This window comes from Balaenoptera physalus, assembly GCF_965194825.1.
Source record: "Balaenoptera physalus genome assembly, chromosome: 16".
In the NCBI taxonomy this organism is placed as follows: Eukaryota; Metazoa; Chordata; class Mammalia; order Artiodactyla; family Balaenopteridae; genus Balaenoptera; species Balaenoptera physalus.
Window position 1 is genome coordinate 26,046,516 of NC_138898.1, and position 27,540 is coordinate 26,074,055.

Below are 27,540 nucleotides of genomic sequence, written 5' to 3' on the forward strand. Positions count from 1 at the left end.
TGCAGGGAAAGTGGAATCTTTTATTGAAAGCGTAAAGTTCTCGGCTTGGGGTCTGGGGGTGGCCTGGAGTCCGAGAGGCCTCAGTCCTCCAGGCGACCTCCATCCCCCCGCGGGGGTGGGGAGCAGGGCTGACTGTGGATGAGATTGTTTGTCAACAGGGGCAATGGCTGGGCCCTTTCTCAGGGTGGGGGGCAGGTGAGAAGAGGGTTGGAGGGCTGGGGAGGGGACTGTCGAAGGGCTGAAGGGACTTGGAGCTGGGGAACGTGTCAGGACGAGCCTTTCCAGGGCTGGTTCTGGCTTCTTTCGGGGCTGCGGCAGCATCTCTGCCTCTGTCACTCAGGTGCTCAGCACCAGAAGGTCCTTGGAGGGCAGAACAGAGAACCCAGTTAGTGGGTGGGGTGGCTTCTGGCTGCAGCCTCCACAGACAGTCACCTGCCTGTGGATCGAGCTAGTTGCATTTCTCGGCAGCAGTAACTCTGAACGGAGGAGACAGCTGGGGTCAAAGGGGCCTGAGAATCACCCTGGCCATGTCATCAGCTTGCTGTGTACAGGGGATCCTGGGCAAGACCTTTCCCTCCCTGCTCCTCATTTCCTTCTTTTCCAGAATAAGAGAAGCAGGCCTGAGCCCCTTCCACACTCTTCCAAAATCCAGTTTTTGTAATTAAAAAACAATAATAAATAATAAAAGTAATAGACCTAATCCATAGAACAAATGAATACCCATGCATCCATACTGATATAAATCATTAAGTAAATAAATAAATGGGGGAGAAGGGACGGCTTTTCTTTACAGCAGAACTCCATTAATAAGTGTAAAAGGAATTACAGAAATAGAAAATCACAATCGGGCAAACAGCACGGTAATAACTTAGGCAAGAACCATTAATGAATGTCCAAATCAGTGGGAAAAGTATAGTGAGAAACAGGATATTTGTGTAGTGTCAAAGAAGTTTAAGTCCCATGAGATATTTATTAGTTGCAAAGGGAAAACATAGTAACTTAGGGGAGAAACCTAGCAGGAACCACCTTAACCACAAGATCAAAGTGAACATCTCCAGGAATAAGATGCTGACATCATGTGCCCCGACACAGTGCACAGCAGCATTTGGTGGAGTTCTTGCCCAAAATACATAACCTCAATCTAATCGTGAGAAAATATTGGTCAAATCCAAATCAAGAGACATCCCACAAAACGGGCCCGACTCATCAGAAATGTGAAGGTCATAAAACACAAGGAAAATTGAGGAACTGTCACAGGTTGGAGGACACTAAGGAGGCTCAGGTGACTGGAGGCAAAGTGGGACCCTGGACCCTGAACCAGACAAAGGACATTAGTGGGAAACCTGGTGGGTGAGGCCTGTAGATTAGTTAATAGCTTTGTATCAATGTTAATTTCCTGATTTTGATCATGGTACTCAGGTTATAGCAGGTGCTAACATTAGAGGAAGCTGGATGAAGAGTGTTCTGGAACTCTCTGTACTATTTTTGCAATTTTTCTGTAAGTCTAAAATTATTTCAAAATAAAAAGTTAAAATAAATGGCTAGACCCATATAATAGTTATAATAATAAGAATAGCTGGGCTTCCCTGGTGGTGCAGTGGTTGAGAGTCCGCCTGCCAATGCAGGGGACACGGGTTCGAGCCCTGGTATGGGAAGATCCCACATGCCGCGGAGCAACTGGGCCCGTGAGCCACAATTGCTGAGCCTGCGCGTCTGGAGCCTGTGCTCCGCAACAAGAGAGGCCGCGATGGTGAGAGGCCCGCGCACCGCGATGAAGATTGGCCCCCGCTTGCCGCAACTAGAGAAGGCCCTAGCACAGAAACGAAGACCCAACATAGCCATAAATGAATAATAAATAAATAAATTAAAAAAAAAAAAAAAGAATAGCTACCATTTACAGAGGGCCTTCAAGATCCTCTGAGTCTTTTTGTTTTTCTGAGTGTTTCTTTAAACCAGTGGTTCTTCACCTTTCAGACTCAACACCCATTTTACATTTTATTATAGGTCTCCATATTATTTCCTTTATTATTCTGAAACAAAATTCATAGATTATACAGTCTACTTACACATTTTTAAAAAAAACTAGTATAAATTCACTCACCGGAATATAAAGAAGAAATAAGAGGTAAGTAATTTATAATAAAATAATATGTATTTTGATGTGAAATATTGAAACATGATTATTGAGGAGAGAAAGACTCATCCCCACTAATTTCAAAAATCCCCTCAGGTTGGGAGGTGGGTTGCAGTACAGCCCTGGTTGAGAACCACTGGTTTGAGCTGCCTCTATTATTTCAGTGCAAATCCTACCTCTCACTAGCTGAGTGACCTTGGGCAAATGGCCTACCCTCTCTGATACTCAGGACCTTCACCTATGATGTTAGGGCAAACATCAACCGGAGCCCTGGTAAGGCCCAAATGCATACAAAACAGGGCAGGAGGCACTGCACATGCTCAGTAAATGGTAGAAATGATGATGGTGCTGCTGCTGCTGATGATAAATTTGTGCCAATCCTGTTCATATTTCCTAACCTATTTTTCAAAGTGAATGATAACAGTTAACACTAAAATGCTGTATCTCATTTAACCTGTCACCATAAATTCCATGAGGTGGGTAGTGTTGTTCCCCATTTTCAGATGAGGAAACTGAGGCTCAGAGAGATGCTGAGGTCGTGCAGGAGCTCAAGAGAAGGGACCAGGACCGGCACCCCTGAGGACTGTCCCACAGCCTGCATCTGACCGCTGCCCACACTGTCCATCCAAGGTCTCTGCCACTTGCCTTGACTGCTCCCCTAAGGGGGTGGGGGGCTGCCCCTGGGCCGAGGCCCAAGCCTGGCATGAGTGTGAGGAGCTGGGCTCTCTGCACACGGCTGGTGGCTGTGCAAATAGGTGCCACCTTTGGGAAAGGAAATTGTCAATCTGGGGCAAAGGCCCATTCACTCTGCTTCCGGGAGCATGTTCTAAGGAAGTAAATCCCAAGGCCAGAAACAATTCTGTCCACCAGGATTTACACTGGAGTCTTCTTTATTACAATGATGACACTGATAACGATGGACACTTCTAGAATGCTTACTATGTGCCAGGGGCTGTATAAGGCACCTATATGCAGAATCTCCTTTTATCCTAAATGCAGTCCTATAGGTAGGTACTATGATTAGCCCCTTTCTATAGAGGAGAAAACTGAGGCCCAGGGTTACTCAGCTGAAAACTGACAGAGTCAGGATTTGAACCCAGGCTATTGGGCACCAGCACCCTTATTCTTTAACTCCAATGCTCTACTGACTGACCACCTGATCAAGTAATGTTTAAAAATAAAACTCCAGAAAGATTGGAATGAAAAACAGCAAAATGTTCTAAGTGGTAATTTCTGGGTTGCAAATACATCAAGGAGGATAAACACGTGTTTGATTAATCTTTTCTGTATTTTCCAAATTTCAGATACTGAGCACTTGTGTTTTTTGTAGTGGTAGTAGACCCCTTTCATGGCACCAACCATGATTATAATTAGCGACTATTTTAGGAATATTTACCCAAAGGCCCATCTCCCCACTGGTTGGGGAAGCTTTGCAAGGGCCAGGATTGTGCATGTTTTTGTTCACTGCTGTATCCTCAGCCCCTTGGGAGTTGTCTGGCACACAGGAGGTGCTCAATAAAAGTTTTTCTGATGAACCATGTCACACTTCCACTTTGGGCAAGCCCCTTACTGCTCTGAGCCTCAGTATTCCCATCTGTGAGATGGGGGCAATGACATCTGTCTTGAGGACTAAATGAGAGCATGGATGTGAGAAGCTTCATTTAAGGCTCTTTGGCAGCTTTGTTTCTTCTTCGCTCAGCCCCATCCTTTGAAGGAAGAGACCCCTGTTACCCCGCCCTTCCCTTCCCTTCTCTTTCTCCTCCCAATTCCTAGGTGTGGAGGGGAAAGCAGAACAGAGCTCCATCTCCCCTTACCTCCAGGATGTCGATGTCTGCATTGCTGAAGTCAATGTTGAGGATTTTGGGGAGAGGGATGCCAGAGCCCAGCACGGCTGCAGAGAAAAAAGAATGATCGGGTATAGTCAGCATGGCGGCAGCCTTTCAGAAGCCACCAGAGTTTTCAGGAAGACTAACCATGTCTTTCATGCCTCTAGGCCTTTGTCCTTGCAGGTCCTCGTGCCAGGAGCACACTGCCTCACCCTTGCCTGCCTGCTGAATTCTGAGCCTTCCCCGATACTCTGTTTGGATGTCACCTCTGTGACCCTTCCTCCACCCCAGACCAAGCAACTCTGGGGCCCTGCCACTCTTCCCGAACAACTCCATTCCAGAAATCACAAAATATTAATCCCTTGTCTCCACATCTGTCACCTCCACCAGATTGTGAGTTTCTTCAGGCAAGGACTGTGTCCCCAGCATCACCCAGCCCTGGGCCGGGCACAGAGGAGGAGACAGATATTTGCTGAATGAAGGTGTGGAAGGATGCACATGGGACCCCAACAAGTGACCGCCATGGGATGTACTGTTTGGTTTAGATCATCAGAGCCTAAGCTGACCCACTGATTAACATTCCAAGAAGGAAGGAAGAAAGGAAATGAGGAAGGGAGCAGGAAAGGGCAGGTGGGGGAAATAGGATGGAGTGAGGTTGAACAGACTTCCTGACTCCAGCAGGATTTTTCAGAGAGCTAAGAACACTGTGAATCTACCCCAGAGGAACCTATTCAGTATTTCCCAAACTTGCTTGACCACGGAACCCTTTTCGCAGAGTATCTTGTGGGACTAGTTTTCTATGGAACCCTCTTTGGGAATCATGGATCTAACCCACTCTCTCACTTTTGAGAATGGTTAAATCGCACTATAGCGAGATTGAGGGACTTGCTGCCAGGTTCACAGTGCCTCTGCCAGGACGAGTGTCTCCACCTCTTGGCTTCCAGGTCAGCCCAGCCTGGCCAGCTCCTGACAGCATCCTCTCCTGCCAGGGAACGAGCATGGGTCTGGTGACCAGCACTTCCCTGTGATTCAGATTCAGCCTCCTCTGGTGACAGTTCCCAGAATAAGGGTCTGTTTGACATCCAGAGCTGTCCAAGCGAACCCGGCTGGTACAGCTGATGCTGCCTCTCTTCATCCTCTCTTCCAGGAAGCGGAAGTGGGGAGAGAGAGGTTGGGGCCCAGAAGCATGAGGGTTGGGGACTGAGGTTACTGATGGGGAGGCTGTCCCAGCCTCCAGTGGCCCCAGAGTTCAACAAGGAGCCGCAGAGAGGAGGCACCACGCTCCGTCTGTTCTATTTATAAATTTGGGTAAGAAAACTCTCTAACTGACAATGTGACTGCCTAGGGGGCAGATTCTGGGTTAGGAGGTTAGGGATCCTGGCAAGAGCAATTTTAACTTTGTACTGATTGAACTTTTTACAATAATAATATATGCACGTGGTCCCTATGAAAGGAAAAATAAATACACAATTAAAAATGTCAGGAACACAACCATGTGAATATACTTAACTTAAAAATGGCTAAGAAGGTAAATTTTATGTTATGTGTATTTTACAACTAAAAAGAAACACTTAAAAAAATAAATCTGGAAACATCTTGAACTGTATGCTAAAAACCAGAGAAAGAAGAGTTTAGAAGGAAATCTACCCAGATGTTGGGATTAATTGTCTCTGGGAGGTGAGATTTTCTTTCCTAGACTCTTCTGGACTCTCTAAAATGTACACACATATAATTTTCATATACAATCAGAAGTTTACATAGATAATCAGAAAAATCAGCCAAATAAGGGCGGCGGGAAGAATACAGCAAAAGTGGCAAATAAAGAAGTTGATGAACCCACAGCCAACATTGTCCTCAATGGTGAAAAACTGAAACCATTCCCACTAAGATCAGGAACAAGACAAGGTTGCCCACTCTCACCACTATTATTCAACATAGTTTTGGAAGTGTTAGCCACAGCAATCAGAGAAGAAAAAGAAATAAAAGGAATCCAAATTGGAAAAGAAGAAGTAAAGCTGTCACTGTTTGCAGATGACATGATACTATACATAGAGAATCCTAAAACTGCTACCAGAAAACTACTAGAGCTAATCAATGAATTTGGTAAAGTAGCAGGATACAAAATTAATGCACAGAAATCTCTTGCATTTCTATAAACTAATGACGAAAAATCTGAAAGTGAAATTAAGAAAACACTACCATTTACCATTGCAACAAAAAGAATAAAATATCTAGGAATAAACCTACCTAAGGAGACAAAAGACCTGTATGCAGAAAATTATAGGACACTGATGAAAGAAATTAAAGATGATACAAATAGATGGAGAGATATACCATGTTCTTGGATTGGAAGAATCAACATTGTGAAAATGGCTCTACTACCCAAAGCAATCTACAGATTCAATGCAATCCCTATCAAACTACCACTGGCATTTTTCACAGAACTAGAACAAAAAATTTCACAATTTGTATGGAGACACAAAAGACCCCGAATAGCCAAAGCAATCTTGAGAACGAAAAATGGAGCTGGAGGAATCAGGCTCCCTGACTTCAGACTATATTACAAAGCTACAGTAATCAAGACAGTTTGGTACTGGCACAAAAACAGAAATATAGATCAATGGAACAGGATAGAAAGCCCAGAGATAAACCCACGCACATATGGTCACCTTATCTTTGATAAAGGAGGCAAGCATATACAGTGGAGAAAAGACAGCCTCTTCAATAAGTGGTGCTGGGAAAATTGGACAGGTACATGTAAAAGTATGAAATTAGAACACTCCCTGACACCATACACAAAAATAAACTCAAAATGGATTAAAGACCTAAGTGTAAAGCCAGACACTATCAAACTCTTAGAGGAAAACATAGGCAGAACACTCTATGACATATATCACAGCAAGATCCTTTTTGACTCACCTCCTAGAGAAATGGAAATAAAAACACAAATAAACAAATGGGACCTAATGAAACTTAAAAGCTTTTGCACAGCAAAGGAAACCATAAACAAGACAAAAGGACAACCCTCAGAATGGGAGAAAATATTTGCAAATGAAGCAACTGACAAAGGATTAATCTCCAAGATTTACAAGCAACTCATGCAGCTCAATAACAAGAAAACAAACAACCCAATCCAAAAATGGGCAGAAGACCTAAATAGACATTTCTCCAAAGAAGATATACAGATGGCCAACAGACACATGAAAGAATGCTCAACATCATTAATCATCAGAGAAATGCAAATCAAAACTACAATGAGGTATCATCTCACACCGGTCAGAATGGCCATCATCAAAAAATCTACAAACAATAAATGCTGGAGAGGGTGTGGAGAAAAGGGAACCCTCCTCCTGCACTGTTGCTGGGAACGTACATTGATACAGCCACTATGGAGAACAGTATGGAGGTTCCTTAAAAAACTAAAAATAGAACTACCATACGACCCAGCAATCCCACTACTGGGCATATACCCTAAGAAAACCATAATTCAAAAAGAGTCATGTACCAAAATGTTCATTGCAGCTCTATTTACAATAGCCAGGACATGGAACCAACCTAAGTGTCCATCATCGGATGAATGTATAAAGAAGATGTGGCACATATATACAATGGAATATTACTCAGCCATAAAAAGAAATGAAATGGAGGTATTTGTAATGAGGTGGATGGAGTTAGAGTCTGTCATACAGAGTGAAGTAAGTCAGAAAGAGAAAAACAAATACAGTATGCTAAAACATATATATGGAATCTAAGGGGAAAAAAAAAAGGTCATGAAGAACCTAGTGGCAAGATGGGAATAAAGACACAGACCTACTAAAGAATGGACTTGAGGATATGGGGAGGGGGAGAGGTGAGATGTGACAGGGTGAGAGAGTGTCATGGACATATATACACTACCAAATGTAAAATAGATAGCTAGTGGGAAGCAGCCACATAGCACAGGGAGATCAGCTCGGTGCTTTGTGACCGCCTGGGGGGGTGGGATGGGGAGGGTGGGAGGGAGGGAGATGCGGGAGGGAGGAGATACGGGAACGTGTGTATATGTGTATCTGATTCACTTTGTTATAAAGCAGAAACTAACACACCATTGTGAAGCAATTATACTTCAATAAAGATGTCTAAAAAAAAAAAAAAAAAGAAGTTGATGGACTCTTGGGGCAACATTTGCATTCAGGGGCTGAAATAAATAAGCTTAGAGTGAAGTTCTCAGAAATACTATTGAGGTGGAACAGCTGTGCATCAAATATGCCCAGCAAACCAGTAGCCACCCGGTCCCCAAGTCACACGCCCCCAGGGAGGCCCGGGCATCTGCTCTCACCATTCACCGCGGGCATGAATGCCAGGTCAAAAATCTTCCCGGCCAGCACCTCCAAGCGGCCAACCTGCAGAGGAAGAACAAAAAGGCAGTGGTTCGCTCAGATCCGAAGGGATACTTGAGGCCTCCCTGTGGCCAGAAGGGAAGCCGCAGTGCTGCCCCGGGAGAACCTGGGAGGGGGCAGTCAGAGCCCCTGTGATTCCAGAACCCCCAAGCTGGTAGCCCCGAAGCGCACCTGGTCAGCCTGCTCCCTGTACAGTTGGGAAGCGGAGGCCCAGAATGGGGCAAGTGCTGTTCAAAGGCTTATGGTGAGGCAGGGGCCGAGGGAAGCCCAGCCAGCCTCACAGGGATGCTATTCCTAGGTCTCACTCTGGGGCCTGAGCTTGGTACTTACATCAAAATTGCCCACATTTGAGGTTCTGAGGTTGAGCCTGGTCCTGCAGATAAAGAAAACAGCTCGTTAGAAGTAGCGATTGCCTGAGAATCATAAGGGGCTCACATTTCAATAAACTGCCAGAAGCCCCTCCACCAACATCCTCACAGAGACCTCTTTCAGTCTGGGGGAGGTAATAAGAACAAGGCTGGTCTCCATGTGGGGAGCACCAGCTATGTACCAGACACAATGCCGTATGCATAAGGCTCACATCACAGCTGTGTGTCCTTGGCAAAGTACCTAACTTCCCTGTGCCTCAGCTTCCTCCTCTGCAGAGTGGGTGGCTGCAACGGCTAAATGAGATAATTCAAGTAAAGCCCTTAGAATCATGCCTGGTACCCAGTGAGTGCCGTGCACGTGAGCATCGCTACTACCTCGTGTGATCCTTCAGGAACCCCGTGGAGGAGGAACCGCAGACTCCCAGGGAACTGGCCAGGCCACAGAGCTGGGGAGAGGGTGCCCCAGTCTCGCGCCCTGAGCTGCACTCATGGCTGCTGTGCTGTCCTGAGCAGGGAGGCCCAAGGCCTGGGTTTGAGGTCTTTCTCTGCACCGTGAGGGCCTCAGTCTCGCTGCACCTGAATCTCACCTGCAAACCGACAGTCCCACCCAAGAGGCCAGACCAGACCCGTCCACAGGGCAGAGAGACATTGGAGCCACTGGCGTCCAGAGCGAGAGAAACAAATGAGGCTTCTCAGGGGAGAAGACGCTGCTTTGGAATGTTGGATTCCTTCCCGACTTCCACTCCCATCCCTCCTTCTCCCTCGACCACTCCATCCACAACGCCCAAGCTCTTTCCTGCCCCTGGAAGTTTGCCTGCACTGCTCTCGCTGCCGGAAACCCCAGCTCTTCACCTGGCTGCCCCCTTCTCCCCATCCAGGCCTCAGTCTCAGATCTCCTTAGAGACTCCTGAATGGCTCTGATTAGCATCACCTTATGAGTAGCTCTCACTGTTGGGCTTGATAAATATTTGTTGTAAGACAAAAACCTTACAATGAACTAGGCACATGCTGAAAATGTTACATACTCTCTCATTTATCTTGAAGTGGGACTAATAATAGCCCTTGCTGCCATAGGCTGATGTCAAGAATTAAATGAATGGGAATTCCCTGGCAGCCCAGTGGTTAGGAGTCTGCGCTTCCACTGCTGGGGGCCTGCGTTCAATCCCTGGTTGGGGAACTAAGATCCCACAAGCCGCATGGTACGGCCAAAAAAAAGAATTAAATGAATACATTGAAGGCTTAGCTCAATGCCTGGAACTTAGAAAGAGCATCTAATAAATAATAGTTCTTATTATGAGTCCTATGAGGTAGAGACAAAGATGCCTATTTTCAGATGAGAAAACTGAGTTTCAGAGAGGCAAGGTCACTTGCCTTACATCACACAGCTAGTCGGTGGTCATGTGAGGATTTGAACCCACACCACTGGCTCCACAGCCTGTGCTTGTAACCATTTGACACAGCTCCAGGTCAGACAGACCCGGGTTGGTTCACAGCCCCTCTCTGTTCTCATGCTGCAGCCTTGAGTAAGTAAATCCACCTCTCTGAGCCCTAGTTTTCTCCTCTTTAAAATGGGAGAATAACAGCCCTGACTCTGCAGGGCTAAACCAGATAAGACATCGAAGTAGCCAGTGCAGAGCTTAGCACATCATCACCACCAGCAGCATCATTATTGATCATGCTGTTGTCAGCAGTAGGTCCTTCTGTGAAGCTCACGGCTCCACCCACCCTACCTGGCTCATGTCAGTGATCTTGGCAATCACGGACCATTTTCCCCTGTGTGGCCCCTTGGATTTACCCTGGCAGCCGCGCCCAGAGACCTCTAAGCCCTCCCTGGTCCCTCAGTGAATTGGCACCAGACACAAGAGCACCAAAGAGGCCTTTCTGAGGAGCAGGAGCCCGCGGCAGCAAACCCCCTTACTTGTCCAGCTTGGTGTCAATCATGAGCTTATCATTCTCCACGGAAAACATAGCCAAGAGTTCTGTGTCCTGGAGGAAAGGGAAGGTGAGTGGAACATCACTGCTGTTATATGCTGGTCATTGCTTGCTGGGGGCTCACTGGGAGACCCCCCCGTAATGCAAACCATATGATGGATTTTCCCCACCTCCAGAGGGAAGAAGTTGGGAATCATAAATTGCCTGCATTAACTGTTGTTCACAAGTAAGTCACAGCAAGGCCTGGGGAACATTCCTCAGAAAGACAACTGTCACAGGAAGCTGACGATTGGCATGGGAGGTGTTTACCAACTTTCTCTGAGCTGTCTCAGAGGAGGTGGGGGTGGCCTGCAGCCTAGGAGGCCTGCTTCAGATCAGCCATTGCAGATGGGATTGGACATCATCACTGTCAATCATAACTGCCCCGCCCCCCCAAGGAGAGGGCATAAAAGGTCCAAACTCATCCGCCTTTCCAAGCAGAAGTCTTGTAAGAAGATCCCTCTTTGCTTCCCTGCCCTCCAGATCACCTGGCCCCCAAACTGGACTCGTAGTCACTGTGGTGGGGACCATGGGTATTTGTAGGTGTCTGAAGACTCCCTGAGACCACGTGACCACTCAGCCCCACTCACCACATCGATGAGGCAGATGGTGGTCTCAACATCATTGGGCTGGGAGACCATGACCATGGAGGTGGCGAACACCTTCACCAGCGCCTGGTCCTTCTGCAGCATCACTGAAGGTGGGTTTGGCACCTGGATCCTGATGGTGAGGGAGCAGGACTCGGGGTACTGCTGGAACACCTGTAGGCGGACACTGGGTGAGGTGAGCAGGGCCCTCGGTGATGGGTGGGCTCAGGGGGTCGTCAGTCAACCTCTAAACACACAGCACAGGGTCCCACACTGGATACCTTCAGACCCAACAATATTGCTCGAGTCCTACAAACCACATGCAAAGCCTCCAACCACTGTGCGGTTTGGACAGGGGCTGCCTTCTCAGAGCCTCTCACACAGAGTTATCATGAGAATTCAATGTGATCATGCCAGCAAAGCTTTGAACTCAATGCCTGACCCTCAGAAATGTTCAAAACCTGGTCCTTAGGGAGATGGGGCAGGGGGGATGGGCACTGAGGCCAGTGCTGGGCATTCATGATTTCATTGATCCTTCACAACTCCATAGGGTAATTTTTTCTCCATGTTACAGATGAGAAAACTGAGACTCAGAGGGAAACATCAAGCGAATTATCCAAGGCCAACAGGAGAGTTGAGATTCCAGGCCAAGTCTGTGTGACTCAGAAACCCAGGACCTCTCTCCCCTCTCACTGACTCTCTCGCCCCACCTGGAATGAGAAAGTCCACAATTCGGGGTGCCTCACCGTGAAATTCCCAGAGCAAGGCGCAGCCCGCCCCACCCACCTGGATTTGCTGGGGTCTCCGGAGACCCACGGCGGGAGGGATCTGACCCCGTTGGCTGCAAAATTGATTCCTCCAAAGCTAATTGGCTAAAGGGACAATTCATCAAATGACCAGCTTCCCATATTTGCTAAATAACTGATTTACCAAAAACTTTATTTTAAGGCACACTTTTCTTGAATATTTTAAATGAGCATAAGTATATGGGAAAAACCACAAAGTTACTTTAAAAAGAAACTAATTTAAACATAAACATTTATATTTGCAGTGCAGCAGTGTGGGTCCTGGTCCTAAGAAGACATTCATTTTCTTGAACACATTCAAGGTGAAACTCTTCTGGACAAGCTCTTGGTCTAATGGCAAATCCAGCAAATTCAGCCAATTGACCACTCAGTGGACTCACCTTTTGGCAAATCGGCTTTCAACAAATCAGTGATTTGGTGCACTGGCTTTTCACAAAAGGATTTTCAGGATACTTCCTCAGAGGGGCCTGGTGTCTCAACCACCTCCGCCCCAACATGCAGAATCTCCAAGAACTAGCAGCACCGCCTTCACAGGGGCCCTGAAAGGTTACCTTGAACTCTCTCCCCGCAGCAGTAGGGGACCCAGGATGCCTTCATAGCTCTGGTCAAGCATCTCCAGGTGACTCCAGGAGACATTCCTCTGTGTCTAGCCTGAGCCCCGCTGCTGCAGACCCAGCTCCACATGAAGCCCTGCGTCCCTGCTTTGGCCACATTGTGTGACCACTCTGAGTCTATTTCCCCATCTGTAAACTAGCCCCATGGATGGGGGGATGATTAAAACCAAATGAAACAGTGGATTCTTAAAAACTTTCATGAACCGTAAAGTGCAGTGCACATAAGAAGTGGTCCAATAAATAAAAGATCCAGTTGACTGAGGGGTCCACTTGCCTCCTGGAGAGGCCACTATTTATGGCGTTAGTAATGGTGCCCTGCCATTCAGCTTTCAAGCACATGAGGGTGATAGTGACCATTTGTGGAATTTGATCTCCTTTCCTGCCTCCTTTGAATTCCACCCAGAACCAGATGGGACAGGTAGAAAGGAGATGAAAAATGTCTAAAATGGCTGTAAAGTACCACAATCCTTTGCATCTGTATAACACTACATAAGAAGTTCTCTGGTGCCAGGTGCAGGGTAGCAGGCCTGGGACCAGAGCTGGGACGAGAACTGGCATCAGAAAGGCCTTTGTTCCAACTGTGTATGGTGGCTGATCCAACAAGAGTACATTTGCTCTTTTTTTAAAAAAAGAAATTGTTATTATTAACAAGAACAATCACAGATAACATTTATCAAACGCCTACTCTGGGCCTAGGTTCAAATCCCAGGTCTGCAGCCACCCTGTGAGGTGGGCTTTGTTGCTCCTGTTTTCCAGATGAGAAAACTGAGGCTCAGAGAGAAGTCACTTGCCTAAGGGAGTATGGTTGGGATGTGCTGAGTTGGAATTCAAATTCATGTCTATCTGCTCCAAAGATCTGGCCCTTTCCCTCTAGGCCTCTATGCACCTACATGTGCCCCATGTCAGCATCTTTACGTGCATTATCTCCTTCATCTCCTTTATCCTCCTGGATGAAACTGTGCAAAAGGTATTAGCATCCTTTTTTGACAGATGAGGAAACTTAGGCTCAGAGATGTTAAGACTCTTGCCCAAAGACACACAGCGAGGAAGTGACCAGGCTGGGATTAGACCTGGGCAGGCCAGTCCACTGCTAGAGCTCAGGTTCTTTCCATCTCAGCCCTCTGTGCCGTGCCCCCTCACAGGGGTCCAGCCTCCAAACTTTTGTCACTGCACTCCCGGGGGGCGGGGGTGTGGAGCACCTCACCCTAGTACTGAGTGCCTTCCCTTCGCACCCAGCTCCTGGGACAGCTAGAGGGAGCGTGAGGCTGAGACAAGGGTAGGCACCAGCCTTACGTACCTCGGGAATCAGGGCTCCCAGTGTAGACGTGGTGAGTGGAGGAAGCTCTTCAAACTGCAGGGAAAGAGGAAAGGTTATGTGAGTCCCTGAAGCTAAAGGGACAGACAGGAGTTGCTAACACACTGTGTTAAACTCCTGCACCCTCTCAGACAACCAGTGGGGGCATCTCCTCCCCCTTAAAGACCTCTTGGGAGGCTCTGCCTGTCCAACAGTGGCCACCATGCAGACCATGGTAGCCGTTTTGTGGTTAAGTGGATGGGGGCAGCCACTGAAGCTTACCACAGAGAGGACTTTTCAGGGCAGGAGGCAAGACCTGAATCTTCTCCTCTAAAAATGTGATTCTTTATTAAAACAAGGTGAGCATCAGCGTGTCCATGTGCAAAACCCAGGGTCCACTAAGTGCATGATTCTGCCATATCCCTGAACTACCTGCACTATTATTTACTTAATATCTTCTTTAGATGACTTTACTTTTAAAAATATCGAATACTAAAAAATGGAAAGCCAGTACCACTTGACAGAAGGAGATGGCAGGTGTAAAACTAAATGCAATAAAAACAAAACAATGACATTACATTCTGCATGGATACCATTGTCTTCGGGGGCCTTTGGGTGTGAGTTCTGTTCTCTCTCAATTAGAAGAGGACACCTTTTAAAGTTTAAGAGAGGGTTACATTATACTGGCATCAAATGGAGACTTTCCTCTTGATAGAATCGAGGTTGACATAATGTATATGATTTTTTTTTTTTTTGAGAACATCTTGTTCTTATGAGATACACACTGAAGCTTATGGAGTGACACGTCATGATGTCACCACTCAAGTTGTTCAACAGCAGATAGATGGATGGATGGATGGATGAGTAGATAGGTGGGTGGGCAGATGGATGGATGGATGGAAATGAAGCAAATGTGGCAAAATATTAACTGGTGAATCTAGATGAAGGATATTATGGCATTAATTGTACTATTTTGCAGCTTTTATGAAGGCTTGAATTTTTTTGAAAGAAAAGATTTGGAGAGAAAATGACTCTGGAACATACCTAAAGGTGGTATTTTATTCTTACGTATCTTTTAGTTACATAGTATCAATGTTTACCAAGTAAAAGGATTCTAAATATTTATATTGAGATACAGATATATGGATTTAAATCACGCTTTTTTTAAAAGGATGGGAATAAAATAGAATTGGATAGGGAGCAACTTTTTGATGTTGTTTAGTGTCATGTCTGTGAATCACCTAAAACCCTCCCAGGCACCACGCTTTAGTAAACACTGACATAATCGATACACATTCTGAACTGGAGATAAGTCAAGGGGTGGACTGTCTACCGTTTTTGCTTTAAAGCCATTTCCCCAAGGCCCTGGGGACTAGAGAGGATCAACAGCGGGCTGTTTGCTGCCCAGCCCACCTCACCCCGGGGGCTGCGACTCACCATGCCGTCGGTGATGTCAATATCCAGTGCCCCTTGCTTCTGCAGGAGAGTCAGCACTGAGCCCAGAAAGTTGGCAGAAATGGCCAGTTGGGAGTTGGTGTTGTCGCCCATGGGGGGCAATTCTGGCATCTTCTGCCTGGGAGACATGGCTGGCCGCCCCAGTGGATAGTCAATGAGCTCTCCTCCAACCTCCCCAACCAGAGTCTGGGGAAGCAGAGAGGAAAGGGGTCACAGCAGGGAGAGGTGCAGGGAGAAGAGTGGAGGAAGGGGGCTGAAGGCTGGGGGGAGGCCCTGCATCTGCGTCCAGGAAGCCTTCCTCGGTTAAACCCACTGGGTCTTGAGTGACTCTTTCATTTATGGCCCTCACAAATTCAATTTGTGATGGAATAGCATCTCTTGCAGTTCCCGCGTTATGACCACTTATAATTAAGCCGTGGTACAGCGCCATATATTTGAAATAGAAGTATGCCATAGATTCTGCCTCACCCCACCCTCCCAGCCCTGCTCTAACAAGGTAGCAAGTTAACGCACCTGCACAATATACACTGGAGTATCTACTCTAAAGACCAGACTGCTTTCCACAGCCTGCAAGGCGTTGTGCGGTTTGCCCCATCTGGAGCCACTCTGCCCCTCACCCACCCTTCCGCAGGGCAGTCACAAGGGTCTCGTCCATCCCTGCCTCCACCTCAGCGCCTCCACCATGGTGCTTCCCGCCTGCCGTTCCCTCCCCCACACTCTTCTTTTGTTACATCCCACTCATCTGGCTAGTCTCAGCTCAAGTGTCACGTCCTCCAGGAAGCCCTCTGTGACCTCCCTGGGTGAATCATACCCCCTGCTTTAGGCTCTGATAGCCTGGGACCCTCCTTCACAGAGCTCACGGTCTCTAATTGTTTGAGGGACTCTCGGATGGCCTATCCGGCTCCATCAGGTCAGAGATCTTGTCGTGCTCATCACTGCACCTCTAGCCCCAGCCCAGAGCCTGGCACACAGCAGGTAACTGATAAACGTCTCTTGAATAACTATGTGTTTATGGATACACTCGGTGTGCACAGGTGTGCTGTGTCTGCGAGAGCACGGTGTGCGCTCTAGCTCTGCATCTGATGGACGAAGCGGGGAGGCACTCAGGTTTGTGCAGCCCAGGGGAAGTACGTCTCTGCATGCGCCTGTGCCGTTATGGGCCAGATTCAGTAGTGTGCTTGAGCCAGCTCACACCAGCTCATGAGAGCCAATTCCAGGCACCTCTTCCCAACACCATGTTTAGGCCAGGGAGGGAGTACTTATACCATGGAAATCAGCAAACACTACAAATCAGGGACTTTTAAAAAAAATCATGCAGAGTGGTTAATGCTTACCATCACATGATTAGCCAGATTCACTCCTCCAGCAAACCCAAGCCCATAGCAGCAGCTCTCATAGCTAGAAGCCAGGCTGCCTGGTTCAGAGCCCAGGTTCACGTTTATTAGCTGTGTGACCTTTGGCAAGTGGCTTAACCTCTCTGTGCCTCAGTTTCCCCAAGAAGAGTGTCTACCTCATATGGTTAATCTACATAAAGCACTAGGAATGTGCCTGGCACACAGTAAGCACTCAGTAAGTGTTGGCTATGATTGTGTTTCCCAGCACGGCTCCTAGAAGGTCTTCATCTAAGCAGAAAAGGGTTCTGTTCAAATGCTGCTTCCCAGGCATTCAGCAGCAGTCCTGGGGGCCTCTCACTCTCACCTCTGCCTATGGGGAGAGGGCCACCTCCCCTGCCCGAGCCCAGGCACTCACATTGAGGTCCAGCTCCAGGAATTCCCCAGTCACGAGTGGGAGGCTGGAGAAGGTGTACTGGACGCTTCCCAATATTCCCAGAGGAATCAGAGCTGCAGGCAAAGGTGGGGGTCACAGGAAGGTCCCCCTCACCCACCCAGACACCCTCCTTGTGCCCTGAGTGGAGAGGGGCAGCAAGGTTCCAGCTCCAGACACCATGGAAAGAGCAAACATTCTGGGTAAAAATCCCAGCTCTGCCTCTTCCTTGCTGTGTGATCTCCGTCAAGACACTGCACCTCTCTGAATCTCCATTTCCTCCTCCGTAAAATAGGCTTAATAGAATTCCTTGGACTATATTGGCGAGCCAATGAGATTCTGCATATTGATAAGCTTTGTAAGCTGTGAAGTGCTGTACACCAGGGAAGAAGGTTTAGGGCTCCACAACGTGGTGCTTAATTGAATCTGGCATTTTCCTGACTGCTTGTGATGGACAGCCCGACCTTCTGGGCTCTTCTGGCCCTGTACGGCTGTAGAGACTGTGCACGGCATAACTGATGCTACCATTATGTTGTGGTCTATCTGGAAGGAGGTCCCTGGAATCATGGAGTGGACGACCTGGGCAACCACGTGGGGCAGGCTTGCCTTCATGAATGTTCACTCAGAAATCCTGGATCAAGGACTAGTGCTGGAGCCTGAGTCTGAGGACCTGGACAGTCTATACAGCGTCTGTCACTCTCTAATCTATTGCTATTCACTCCAGTCTCTCTGGGGGTTGAAGCCAACTCCCCCATTTTAGAGATGAGGAAATCAGAAAGAGTCTCTCCAAGTCCACACGATGCCTGGGCAGAGCCAGGGCTCGAACCCAGCCAGTCCAGAGCCGTAGCGCCCTTGGGTCCAAGCGGGAACCTCCTCCCTCTGGGACTTGGGGGGATGTCTGGGGACAAGAGGAGAGGCCAGGCAGCCCCTCTCCCCTGGCGTCAGCCGCATAGCACTCCACCCCGCTGGGCCTTCCTCCCACACATTGCTGTGTCCCCAGGGCCTTCCGAGGGCTGGCCCAGATCAGGCGCTAGTAGATGTTAGTTGAATGAAGCAAAGCAGGAAGGACTTACAGTCCACGAGACCCAGCTGGTCGTTGACAAGACCCAGCACCACGTCCACGATGGGGCAGAGCTGTAGGGTAGAGACGGCACGGAGCTCTGGTGACGGCGCAGGGGGTGGAGGAGGGGGTGCACGAACAGTAACAACGACAATAGCTACTGTGTACTGACTGCCTCTCTGTGCACTATGCGGGGGCACTGTCTTCCCTGCAGCCCTATGGGGAAGGCTTTCTCATGATCCCCATTTTACAGATGGGAAAACTGAGACTCAGGTGATTCAAACCCAGAACTGTGTGAGTCTCTAGCTTCACCTCCTTATCCCTTCACTAATCTGTCCCTCCACATTCCTCAGGGCCCTTCCCAGACCCCCAAGGACACATCCCAGCCCCCTGGCTCCCTCCATCCCTCTGGGTCACCTGCAGGCCTCCAGGGATGGAGGCTGGACGACTGTGGCCCCTCGGTCTGAGGAAAGTCTGTGCCCCCCGCTCCCCGTCCCAGGATGGGTTCTTACCAAGTCTGGGAGGACATTGGCCAGGACTTGGTTTACTAAGTTGTCCACAAGGTTGGGAAGAAGCCTGAGGAGAGAGGAGTGGGGCGAGGAGAGGCTCACCAAGCTGTCCACACTTGGGGCCCCTGTCCAGGTGCTGTCTGAGCAGCAGAGCACTTGATTGCTGGAAAATTGTTCTGAAGGCTAGAAGGTCAGTGTATACTCACCCTAGACCTGGCTGGACAGGCTACTCAAGCAAATGGCTTGGCTTTTCATCATTCATTCACTCATCTATTCATTCATTCATTCAAGAAACAAACAAATGTTCCTTGAGCTCTACTATGGGCCTAGCCTAGGCTCGCACATTCCTGTTTTTTAACTGCAAATGGCATTCCCTCCTGCTCATCTGCCCCTCTAACGGGCTGTTTGCTGCAGCTTTGCATAATCTTCCCAAAGGGAAGATGAGTGTATTATTTTATCCAAGCACCTAGCACAGTATTTGGTGCATAGTAGGTGCTCAATAAATGTTTGTGGAGGGGAGGGAAGGAGAAATACTGGTCCACCAGAGAAAATGAGTTCTTGGTGCTGAAAAGATTGGGAAATGTGGTCCATTCTACAGACAAGGAAACTAAGGCCCAGAGAAGTGAGCCAGAGCAAGTTCTAAGTGCATCACCCAGCTCTAAACTAACTCTCCTAACCAGTTAGTGAAGGGGGGAAAGAGATTACTGATACATAGACAAAACACACAGATGGACGGACAGATAGACTTGTAACGCATTTGTTTGTTTCTAATGTATTTGTTTCCCGAGGCCCTGTGGTGATGAGAAAATGAGGGAAACATGGCTATCCTAACACAAAAGTATCACTGACAGCCTGACCCCTTAGATCGGTCCCCCTCTGCCCTGCTGTGCCCCTTCCCCACCCCCAGGTTGTAGCTGATTGTTCAATGCTATGCAAAGCAAAGAATTTCTTCAGATAAAGTCCTAATTCCATCATTTCCCCCAAGGTTACTATGTGTTATGGTCTCCTTTTTAAGCGAATTCACCTTGAGGGGTCTTGTCTTGGTTCTACTTCTCCTTGGATGATAAGGGCTGTGAGAATGCACATGCATGTTTATCCGTGTGTGTGTGCCCACCCATGTGTGTTGGGGGATAATTTGAAGTGAATCTATGTATATTCAGGGCACAGACTGCTTTCTCCTGGGAAGTTATCCAACAGACACATTGGCCCATGTGTGAAAAGATGTATGTAAAAGACTATTCATTATAACCTCATTTGTCAGAGCAGATTAGACAAATTGCAGTGTTCAACACCACGGGATAGGGCAAATCAATGATGGTTCATCAAGACAGTGGAATATTACGCAGCTGTAAAAAGGTAAACAAAAGGAAACCATGTTCCGTACAGAAAATGCTCGCAATAGATAAATGGTGAGAGAAAAGTGCAAAACAGTGTTTACAGTATGTGCTCATTTGTATTAAAATGAGGGCGGGGAATGAGAATTTACATTCATGTTTGCTTCATTTGTTCAAAGAAATTGGATGGAGAATCAAGAAACAACCATGGTGAGGTCAATGGGAAGGGGGCAGATGGGAGACAGGGAGGGAGGGGGCTATACTTTTTTATCATTTTATATTTTGAACCATGTATTACCAGGTATATTTCCTCGTGAAAATGTGAATTAAAAATCTGTGAGGTTTTTGTGTTTCCCTCCCCTTCCTCTTCTCACCAGAACACCTGGGGCTGATTTTCTCTGCCTCCACCCACCCTGGAGCAGAAACAAAGACTCAGAGAAGCCCACATGAATCGGAAATGTGGGGCTCAAGTTACACAATGATTTTCTCTGATCCCACAGTCTAGATAAGATGAGGGCTGGGGGGAATGGGCCAAGAAATTGATAAGACAGGAGGCGAAGGAGTAGGGGGCCTCAAAGAGAGAAGCAGAACAAGCATCTCCCAGGATGAGGGCTGGGGAGTGAAGAGAAAGGGACTCAGCTCTGAGCTGCCCTGATGTGCCCTCATCTAAGACCATCACCTGGGGGCAGCGTACCGGTCAATACACAGACACTTGAAACCACTCTGCACAGAAGGTGCCGACTTGGCCACTTTGTGGGGAGTGTGTAATAGAAAATACTCGCCACCTGACCAAGGTCACGTTGAACAGAATCAATTGGGAAATTTCCCTGTGAGTTGGAGCACCAATGGATGCAAAACCTCTGTTAGACAAATATTTATAAACTCTTAAAATGTGCCAGATTCTTCACTAAGTTTTTTACATTCATTATCTTAATTCCAAAGGGGAAAAGAATCACCCCCATTTCACAGATAAAGAAAGTGGAGCTCAGAGAGGGGCAACGGAGTTGCCCAAAAGTCACACAGCAAGCGATAATGAAGCTGAAGAGGTTTGAACCCCAGGCTGCTTCCAGAGCCTCTGCTCTTAAATATGGTTTGCCAAAGAGAGACCACTCCAGCATCTGCCAAGGCACTCCACAGCCCGCTGGTACTCACCCTCGCAGCAGCTTGACTTTGATACCCCCCAGGAGGGTGTCACATTGCTCCACGACCAGCCGTGGGTAACCCGTGCGGTCCATGGTCAGCTGGACCTTGGCCGTGATGTTCACCTCCACTGCGATGTCCAAGAAGCCAATAAGACTGGAGGAGACCATGGGGCCAGGGAGACAATGAGTCAACTCCCAACCACCACCTCACACCTCGGCTTTTGCTCTGGCTGGCCCCACCATCTACTATGCTGCTGGCTCACGTCTAGGGGTCCCAAACCAGAAGGCTTCCCTGGTCCCTCAAGTCATCTGTGAACAATTCTATCTCCCCTTAGCCTATGAGAGCTCCAAAGGCTAGGAACAGAGGTCCATAAATGAACTCTATGTATAAATTCTGGTTTCCAAGGTGACCACCCAATCATCCAGCTTTGTAGGCATGACCTCATCCCATGGGGATAAATCGATGCAAAAGTCCACTGTCTGAGGTTCTCTAACGAACACCACCTATGTAGCAGGCACTGTTCAGTGAGGCCTTTGTTTGCTGTCCCTCGCTGTGGCTGCAGCCACCTGGAAAAGGATATGTCTTATCATGCCCATTGCAGGTGAAGACATTGCGGCTCAGTGAAATTAGGGGGACTGGCCTGAGGTCACAGATTAAAAGAGAGAGTCAGGATTCGAACCCAGGCAGTCTCCGGACTCCAGGCTTGCAGATCTTAACCACCACACAGACTGCCTTTACTGCTCGCCGCTCAGGAGATGACCTGAGCCCAAAGGTATAAGCCATGCGTGTGCTGGTGACACCTCAGGTCTTTTAGTCCCCACATTATGGACAAAGATGGGAGATGAGGGCTTCCCTGGTGGCGCAGGGGTTGAGAATCTGCCTGCCAATGCAGGGGACACGGGTTCGAGCCCTCGTCTGGGAAGATCCCACATGCCGCGGGGCAACTAGGCCCGTGAGCCACAACTACTGAGCCTGCGCGTCTGGAGCCTGTGCTCCCACAACAAGAGAGGCCGCGATAGTGAGGGGCCCGCGCACCGCGATGAAAAGTGGGCCCCGCTTGCCGCAACTAGAGAAAGCCCTCGCACAGAAACGAAGACCCAGCACAGCCATAAATAATAAATAAATAAATTAATTAATTAATTTAAAAAAAAAAAAAAAAAAAGATGGGAGATGACCTGCCCAAGATCTCCCAGCTAGGATGTAGCGGGGCAGGGACCCTTCCGGGACCAAGGGCACACACCTTTTCCCGTTGATGGCCACGCGGGTGTACAAGCTCAGGTAGACGCCCACACCCGGCAGGAGCCGCACAGACACCCGAGGGAGAGTCAGCTCCACGATGCGCAGCCTGAACAGGACCGAGAGCAGTGAGAGGGCGGCCAGCCCCACTGCCTGCCACACTGCTCACCCGGGACCGCCCTCCCTACACTCTCCTCCTCTGCGCCCCAGTCATTCCTCCAGACTCCAGAAAGACCTGTGGTTTGTGGATAGAACTTGGAAAACACAGAGAAGTTAAAGGCAAAAAAACACCACGACCCATACTCCCACTGCCTGGAGACCCACCGTTTATATTTCCATGTATTTCCTTTGAATTTTTTTTCATGTAAAGATGCTATTCCTTCTGCCTGTCCCTGCCCCTCTTTGCCTGGTTCCCTCCTACACATTCTTTAGATTTCAGCTCCAGGTCCTCTTCCTCCAGGAAGCCTCCCCTGATCTCTCCACTACATACATCCTCACTTCTCCATGAACTCCTTAGCACTGTTGTAATTGTATGATTGTTTCCAGGCTTCTTTATTGATACCATATACCCCACCAAGCTGCAAGCTCTGTGAGGACAAGAGATGTGTCTTGTCTTGGCTCACCATGAGGTTGTGTCCCTAGTGCCAATATAGTGCCCCACACATAGTAGGCCCTCTAAATATTGGTGGAATTATTAAATAGTGAATGTGAGGAGGAGGCTGGGTATAGTTGAAATTATAATATGTATGTATGATCCTTGGGTTTTTTACACCTAGACTATATTACTATGACGATTCTACAGATGAGGGAACTGAAACTCAGAGAGAGGAAAAGAATGGCCCAGAGTCACACACTAATATAAAAGGTTGAACTGGGATTCAAACTCAGGGCTGTCTAATGACAAGACCCCAAATCATACAACTTGGGACTTGAGATGTCCAGTCCTGAGGCCAAGCCCTAAAGTGTACAGGGCACTGAAGACCATCCCTTTTCCAACTCCAGGCCTCTGGGGGTGATCATTCCTGTTTGGAGGTTCATCAGGGAGCTTGATAGGGAGAGCCTGGCCCCTCCTTACCCTGTGATGCCCTGCACGGTGCTGAGGATGCCACCCTCGCCGAGTACGCCCAGGACGCCCCCTCCTCCGAGAAGTCCTCCATCACCAAGAAGACCACCTCCACCGAGCAGGCCGCCTTGGCCCGCTAGGATGCCGTCGGCTGCCAGTATGCCTCCAGTGCCCAGCAAACCACCTGGGCCCAGCACCCCAGGTGGGATCTCTCCAGGCTGCAGCTCTTGCTGGTGAAGTCTGCCCATGGTCGCCACCACTTCCGCTGACCTGTACCGCCTGTGGCCCCTCTGGCTGCCATATGCATTCTCAGCGTTGCGGTAGTTGCCCTTCCGGAGGTCCCTGATGCTTCCATCAGACTCAAGGGTCTCACCGTATCGGTATTTGCCCCCCTGCTGAGCGGTGTTGTCATTGGCCTCAATGTGACCGTACTTGTAATTACGACCAAGCTGGTTGCCGTTGGTATACTCTGTGGGTGGTTCTTGGACGTGAAACTCATTGTAGGGAACACCACCGACACCTCGGGGGAATTCAGCGCCTCTGTAGTCATCGTAATGGTGTCGGCCACCGCCCAAAAGACCACCCAAGAGACCACCACTGTCACCCAGCAACCCCCCACCACCGTGGCCTCCACCACCCAGCAGCCCCCCACCACTGCTACTCCCTCCACCCAAAAGCCCCCCCACCATTACCACCCAGGAGGCCTCCATCACTGCTGCTACTGCCACCCAGTAAGCTTCCGCCAACTCCACCCAACAGGTCACCACCCCTGCCACCACCCCCGCCACCAAGCAAGCCCCCCAGAAGACCACCTCCCCGGCCACCTCCACCTCCACCAAGCAAAGCCCCCAGGAGAGGCCCACCACCATCACCACCAGCTTTACCCACGGGCACTTCTCTCAGGGCTGAGCGGAGAGCATCACTTTGCTGCAAGGTGCCCGAGATGGCTGCAGAGAAGCAAAGGTCTCAGTTAGGGGCTCCTCCCACTCCGGCCCCCAGACACTGCCTCCCAGCATTGCTCGGCTCTCTGGGCCCCACTTTCCCCACTGGTAAAACGCTGAGGTCGAATGGAAAGACTCCTCCAGACCAACCCAGCCCTGACACCCCCGGGAACTCATTAGCTGCTGGCTTTGACCTCTCACACTTTAACTGGATTTCGACAGCATTCAGCCAAACCTGGATAGATTTTCTTCATGATCCTCCCTTCCAGTGCTCCACGCTTTACAGCTTAAAAAAACCTACTTCCTTGTGCATTATTCAATCTGATTCCTGGGAAATAGTCAAGACCAGAATTATTGTCCCCATTTGATGGATAAAGAAATTGAGGCTTGTGACTCTTAGGAAATGACCTCATTTTTTTATTCTTATGATAGCCTTGGATAGGAATTAGGGCAGAGAATGTGTCCTCATTTGCCAGATGACAAAAGTGGGGCCCCAAGAATTGAAGGCAGAATCAATATCAGCTCCCACTTTTGAGGGCTTTCTATGAATCAAGAACTGTGCAGAGTTTTCAAAAGTTCATCTCATTTAATTCTTGAATCAATTCTCTGAGAAGGGGACCATAATTACACCTTCTTTGCAGATGAGAAAACTGAAGCTCAGAGAACTCAAGTCATGGGCTTAAGGTCACACAGTCAGTATCTGAACCCCAGGAAGGCTGACTCTAGGATCCAAGCTCTTAATCACTGCTTTCTACCGCCTCAAGCATAAAGTCCCCAACATGGTGTCTGGCACATAGCAGGTGCTCAGGAGATGGGAGCCAAAAGAAAAAGAGGAAACTAAGGCCCAGAGAAAAGCCACCCATCCATCTGATGTAGAATCTGCCAGTGAGGAAGAGAGTCCTTGGGAACTTCAGAGTTGGCTGGACTTCCCTACCTGCCCCCTGCCACTCCCCACCCACTGCAGGGCTGGACTCACCGTTGCTCAGCACGTCTTTGGTAACCCTGAGGACAGCGTTTGTCTCTTGGCGGATGCCACACACAGCCACCACGGACAGAGTAGCCACACACCACGCTGTCCACATGCTGGCCCTGCTTCTCTGCTAAGGAGACAGTGGGTCGGTCATATGGCCATGGCTGGGTGTCACCGCACTGGCCAGCAGGTGGAGTTAGCACCACCACCCCCCAACCTGCCAAGAGTCACATCAAGACCCTGAGGCCCAGAGACAGGGTAAACAACTCCAGGTCATAGAATGGGGCAGGTCCAGAGTTCCTGATACCACCTTCTGAGTTTTTCAAATTGCAATGAATCTGGGGGCCCAAAGCAGAACCATTAACCAAACTGTCCCATAACATAGATGTTTTATTATCTCCTGAGATGAAAATTTACAAATGGAGCCTCAGGAAGAGAGAAGAATAATCGGTATTCCAACCAAAATAGCAAATTAGTAGAAGACAGACTCTGGGGAAATCTCTCCAGAGATTTCTGGAGAAATCTACTCATATATTCATCCAACCACCCACCCATCCATCCTTCCATTCATTCATCCATCCATCCAACCATTCATCCACTCATCAACCATCCATTCTCCCCCTCTTATTCATCCATCTATCCATCCAACCATCCATCTATCCATCCTCCTTCCCATCTATCCATCATTTATCCATGTTCCAACCAGCCAGCAAGCCAGTCATATGTCCATCCATCTATCTTTCCTTTCTTCCATACATCCATCATCCATATATCCTTCCATCAGTCCATGCAGCTGTCAAACATTCATCTAGCCACACTTCCATGCATCCAGCCAGCCAGCAAATACCCTTTCCCACCTCTTTGGAGGAGACAGTTCTACACCATGTAGTTAAGATGAAGGGCTCTGGATCAGAGCTATCTGGGTTCTAATCCTTAGGCAAGAGACTTGACCTTTTTGAACTACAGCTTCCTAGTCACCAGCACATCATATCTGGTACATAGCAGACACTCAGTAAACAGTAGTTATTGTTTGGCGACTATTATTTCAGACCCCTAAGAAGTGGGTGTGAAGTATTATGAGATTGGAGGGGTGAAGCATGCATTTGGGGATGAGCAGGTCAACCTCCAGGAAACTTTATTTTGCTGCCTCCATGTCTAGTCCACTTCTCTCACTCCACCAGCCCAGTCTAACCGTACTCCAGCCTCAGAGAATCAGAACAGGACATGGCCTCCCATCTGGGCCAAACTGTGAAGTTTTTGGCTTCAGCGCCATTTATGCACACTTTTCCCTTTTCCCTGCCCCCACGTCCCTTGAAGTTCACAAAGCCCCCAAGTTCTTTCCCTGCTCCTAATTGCTCCCAGGAGAGTATCAGAGGCACTCATTTATACTAGAGTATTAAGGACTAATATGTTCAAGAGTTTTTTTTCCCCCTGGCTTCCTCACCTCATCCTAACCCCACTTCCCAGAGAGTTCTGTGTTCAAAGAGGGATCACCACCTTCAGTTTAAAAAGATGGGCATCAAAGGAGGGATTTCTGGCATCAGCAAGCAGCTGCAGTGTCTCAGGGAGGTAGCAAAGGTCCCAGGTACCCAGCATCCCTGGGAAAGATGAGCGCAGCTCGTTTCACCCATGTAATTAAAGGGACTCGGGCCCTTTTGCTGATCCCTGAGAGGTTCTCCTGACTATGCCCATGTTTCAGACAAGATCACTGAGGTTCAGAAAAGGGTCTCCCAGGCAGGTCTCCAGTCTGGGACATGCCTCACTGCCTCCCCAGGCCTCAGCCTCCCCCTGCCCAGACTCTGAAGAGGGAGGAGGCTCCTCCTTACCCCCAGCAGATCCCCGCAGCTCAGCCTTGAGGGGTCCCGTTCACCGGGCCTTCTGCTTTGGCTGAACCGGATCACAGGCCAGTCTTATATAGCAGCTGGAGTCTGATCTTGGACCCAGGGAGGGAAACACCATGTAATTACGAGAGGCCGGAATCCAGATTTGCTCTGCACATTGGGCATCGGGACCCAAAACCACAAGGGTTTGCGGTTTGTGGCTAATTCTGAGAACTTGTTCAGCCCCAGATGGTGTCACATGAGCT

General features: G+C 48.6%; 1 protein-coding gene and 1 pseudogene across 4 annotated transcripts in view; one reads left to right on the plus strand and one right to left on the minus strand.

Moving 5' to 3' along the window:
* Positions 1-27,382, minus strand: BPIFB4 (BPI fold containing family B member 4). Of its 3 annotated transcripts, none has more exons than XM_082432164.1 (17): positions 27,281-27,382; positions 25,461-25,581; positions 24,428-24,490; positions 23,556-24,063; positions 22,485-22,589; positions 21,254-21,397; positions 18,771-18,834; positions 18,272-18,332; positions 17,184-17,275; positions 15,417-15,620; positions 13,983-14,036; positions 11,269-11,439; positions 10,626-10,693; positions 8,670-8,712; positions 8,279-8,342; positions 3,949-4,025; positions 1-360 (listed from the first exon to the last, which is right to left on the minus strand). In XM_082432164.1, exons 2-17 carry the CDS (start codon positions 25,564-25,566, stop codon positions 337-339), a joined length of 1,848 nt encoding a protein of 615 aa, XP_082288290.1. In that variant the 5' UTR covers positions 25,567-25,581; positions 27,281-27,382; the 3' UTR covers positions 1-336. The 3 variants fall into 3 exon arrangements, with proteins under 3 accessions (XP_082288290.1, XP_082288291.1, XP_082288289.1); XM_082432165.1 differs by having other exon boundaries at positions 23,556-23,935; positions 24,438-24,490; positions 25,461-25,584; XM_082432163.1 differs by having other exon boundaries at positions 25,461-25,584.
* Positions 11,446-27,540, plus strand: part of LOC309646191 (small ribosomal subunit protein eS24 pseudogene) — a 143,199-nt pseudogene continuing 127,104 nt past the window's right edge. Inside the window, exon 1 of the transcript XR_014268637.1 lies at positions 11,446-13,189. The product of XR_014268637.1 is annotated as a small ribosomal subunit protein eS24 pseudogene (transcript). The remainder of the gene's footprint in view (positions 13,190-27,540) is intronic.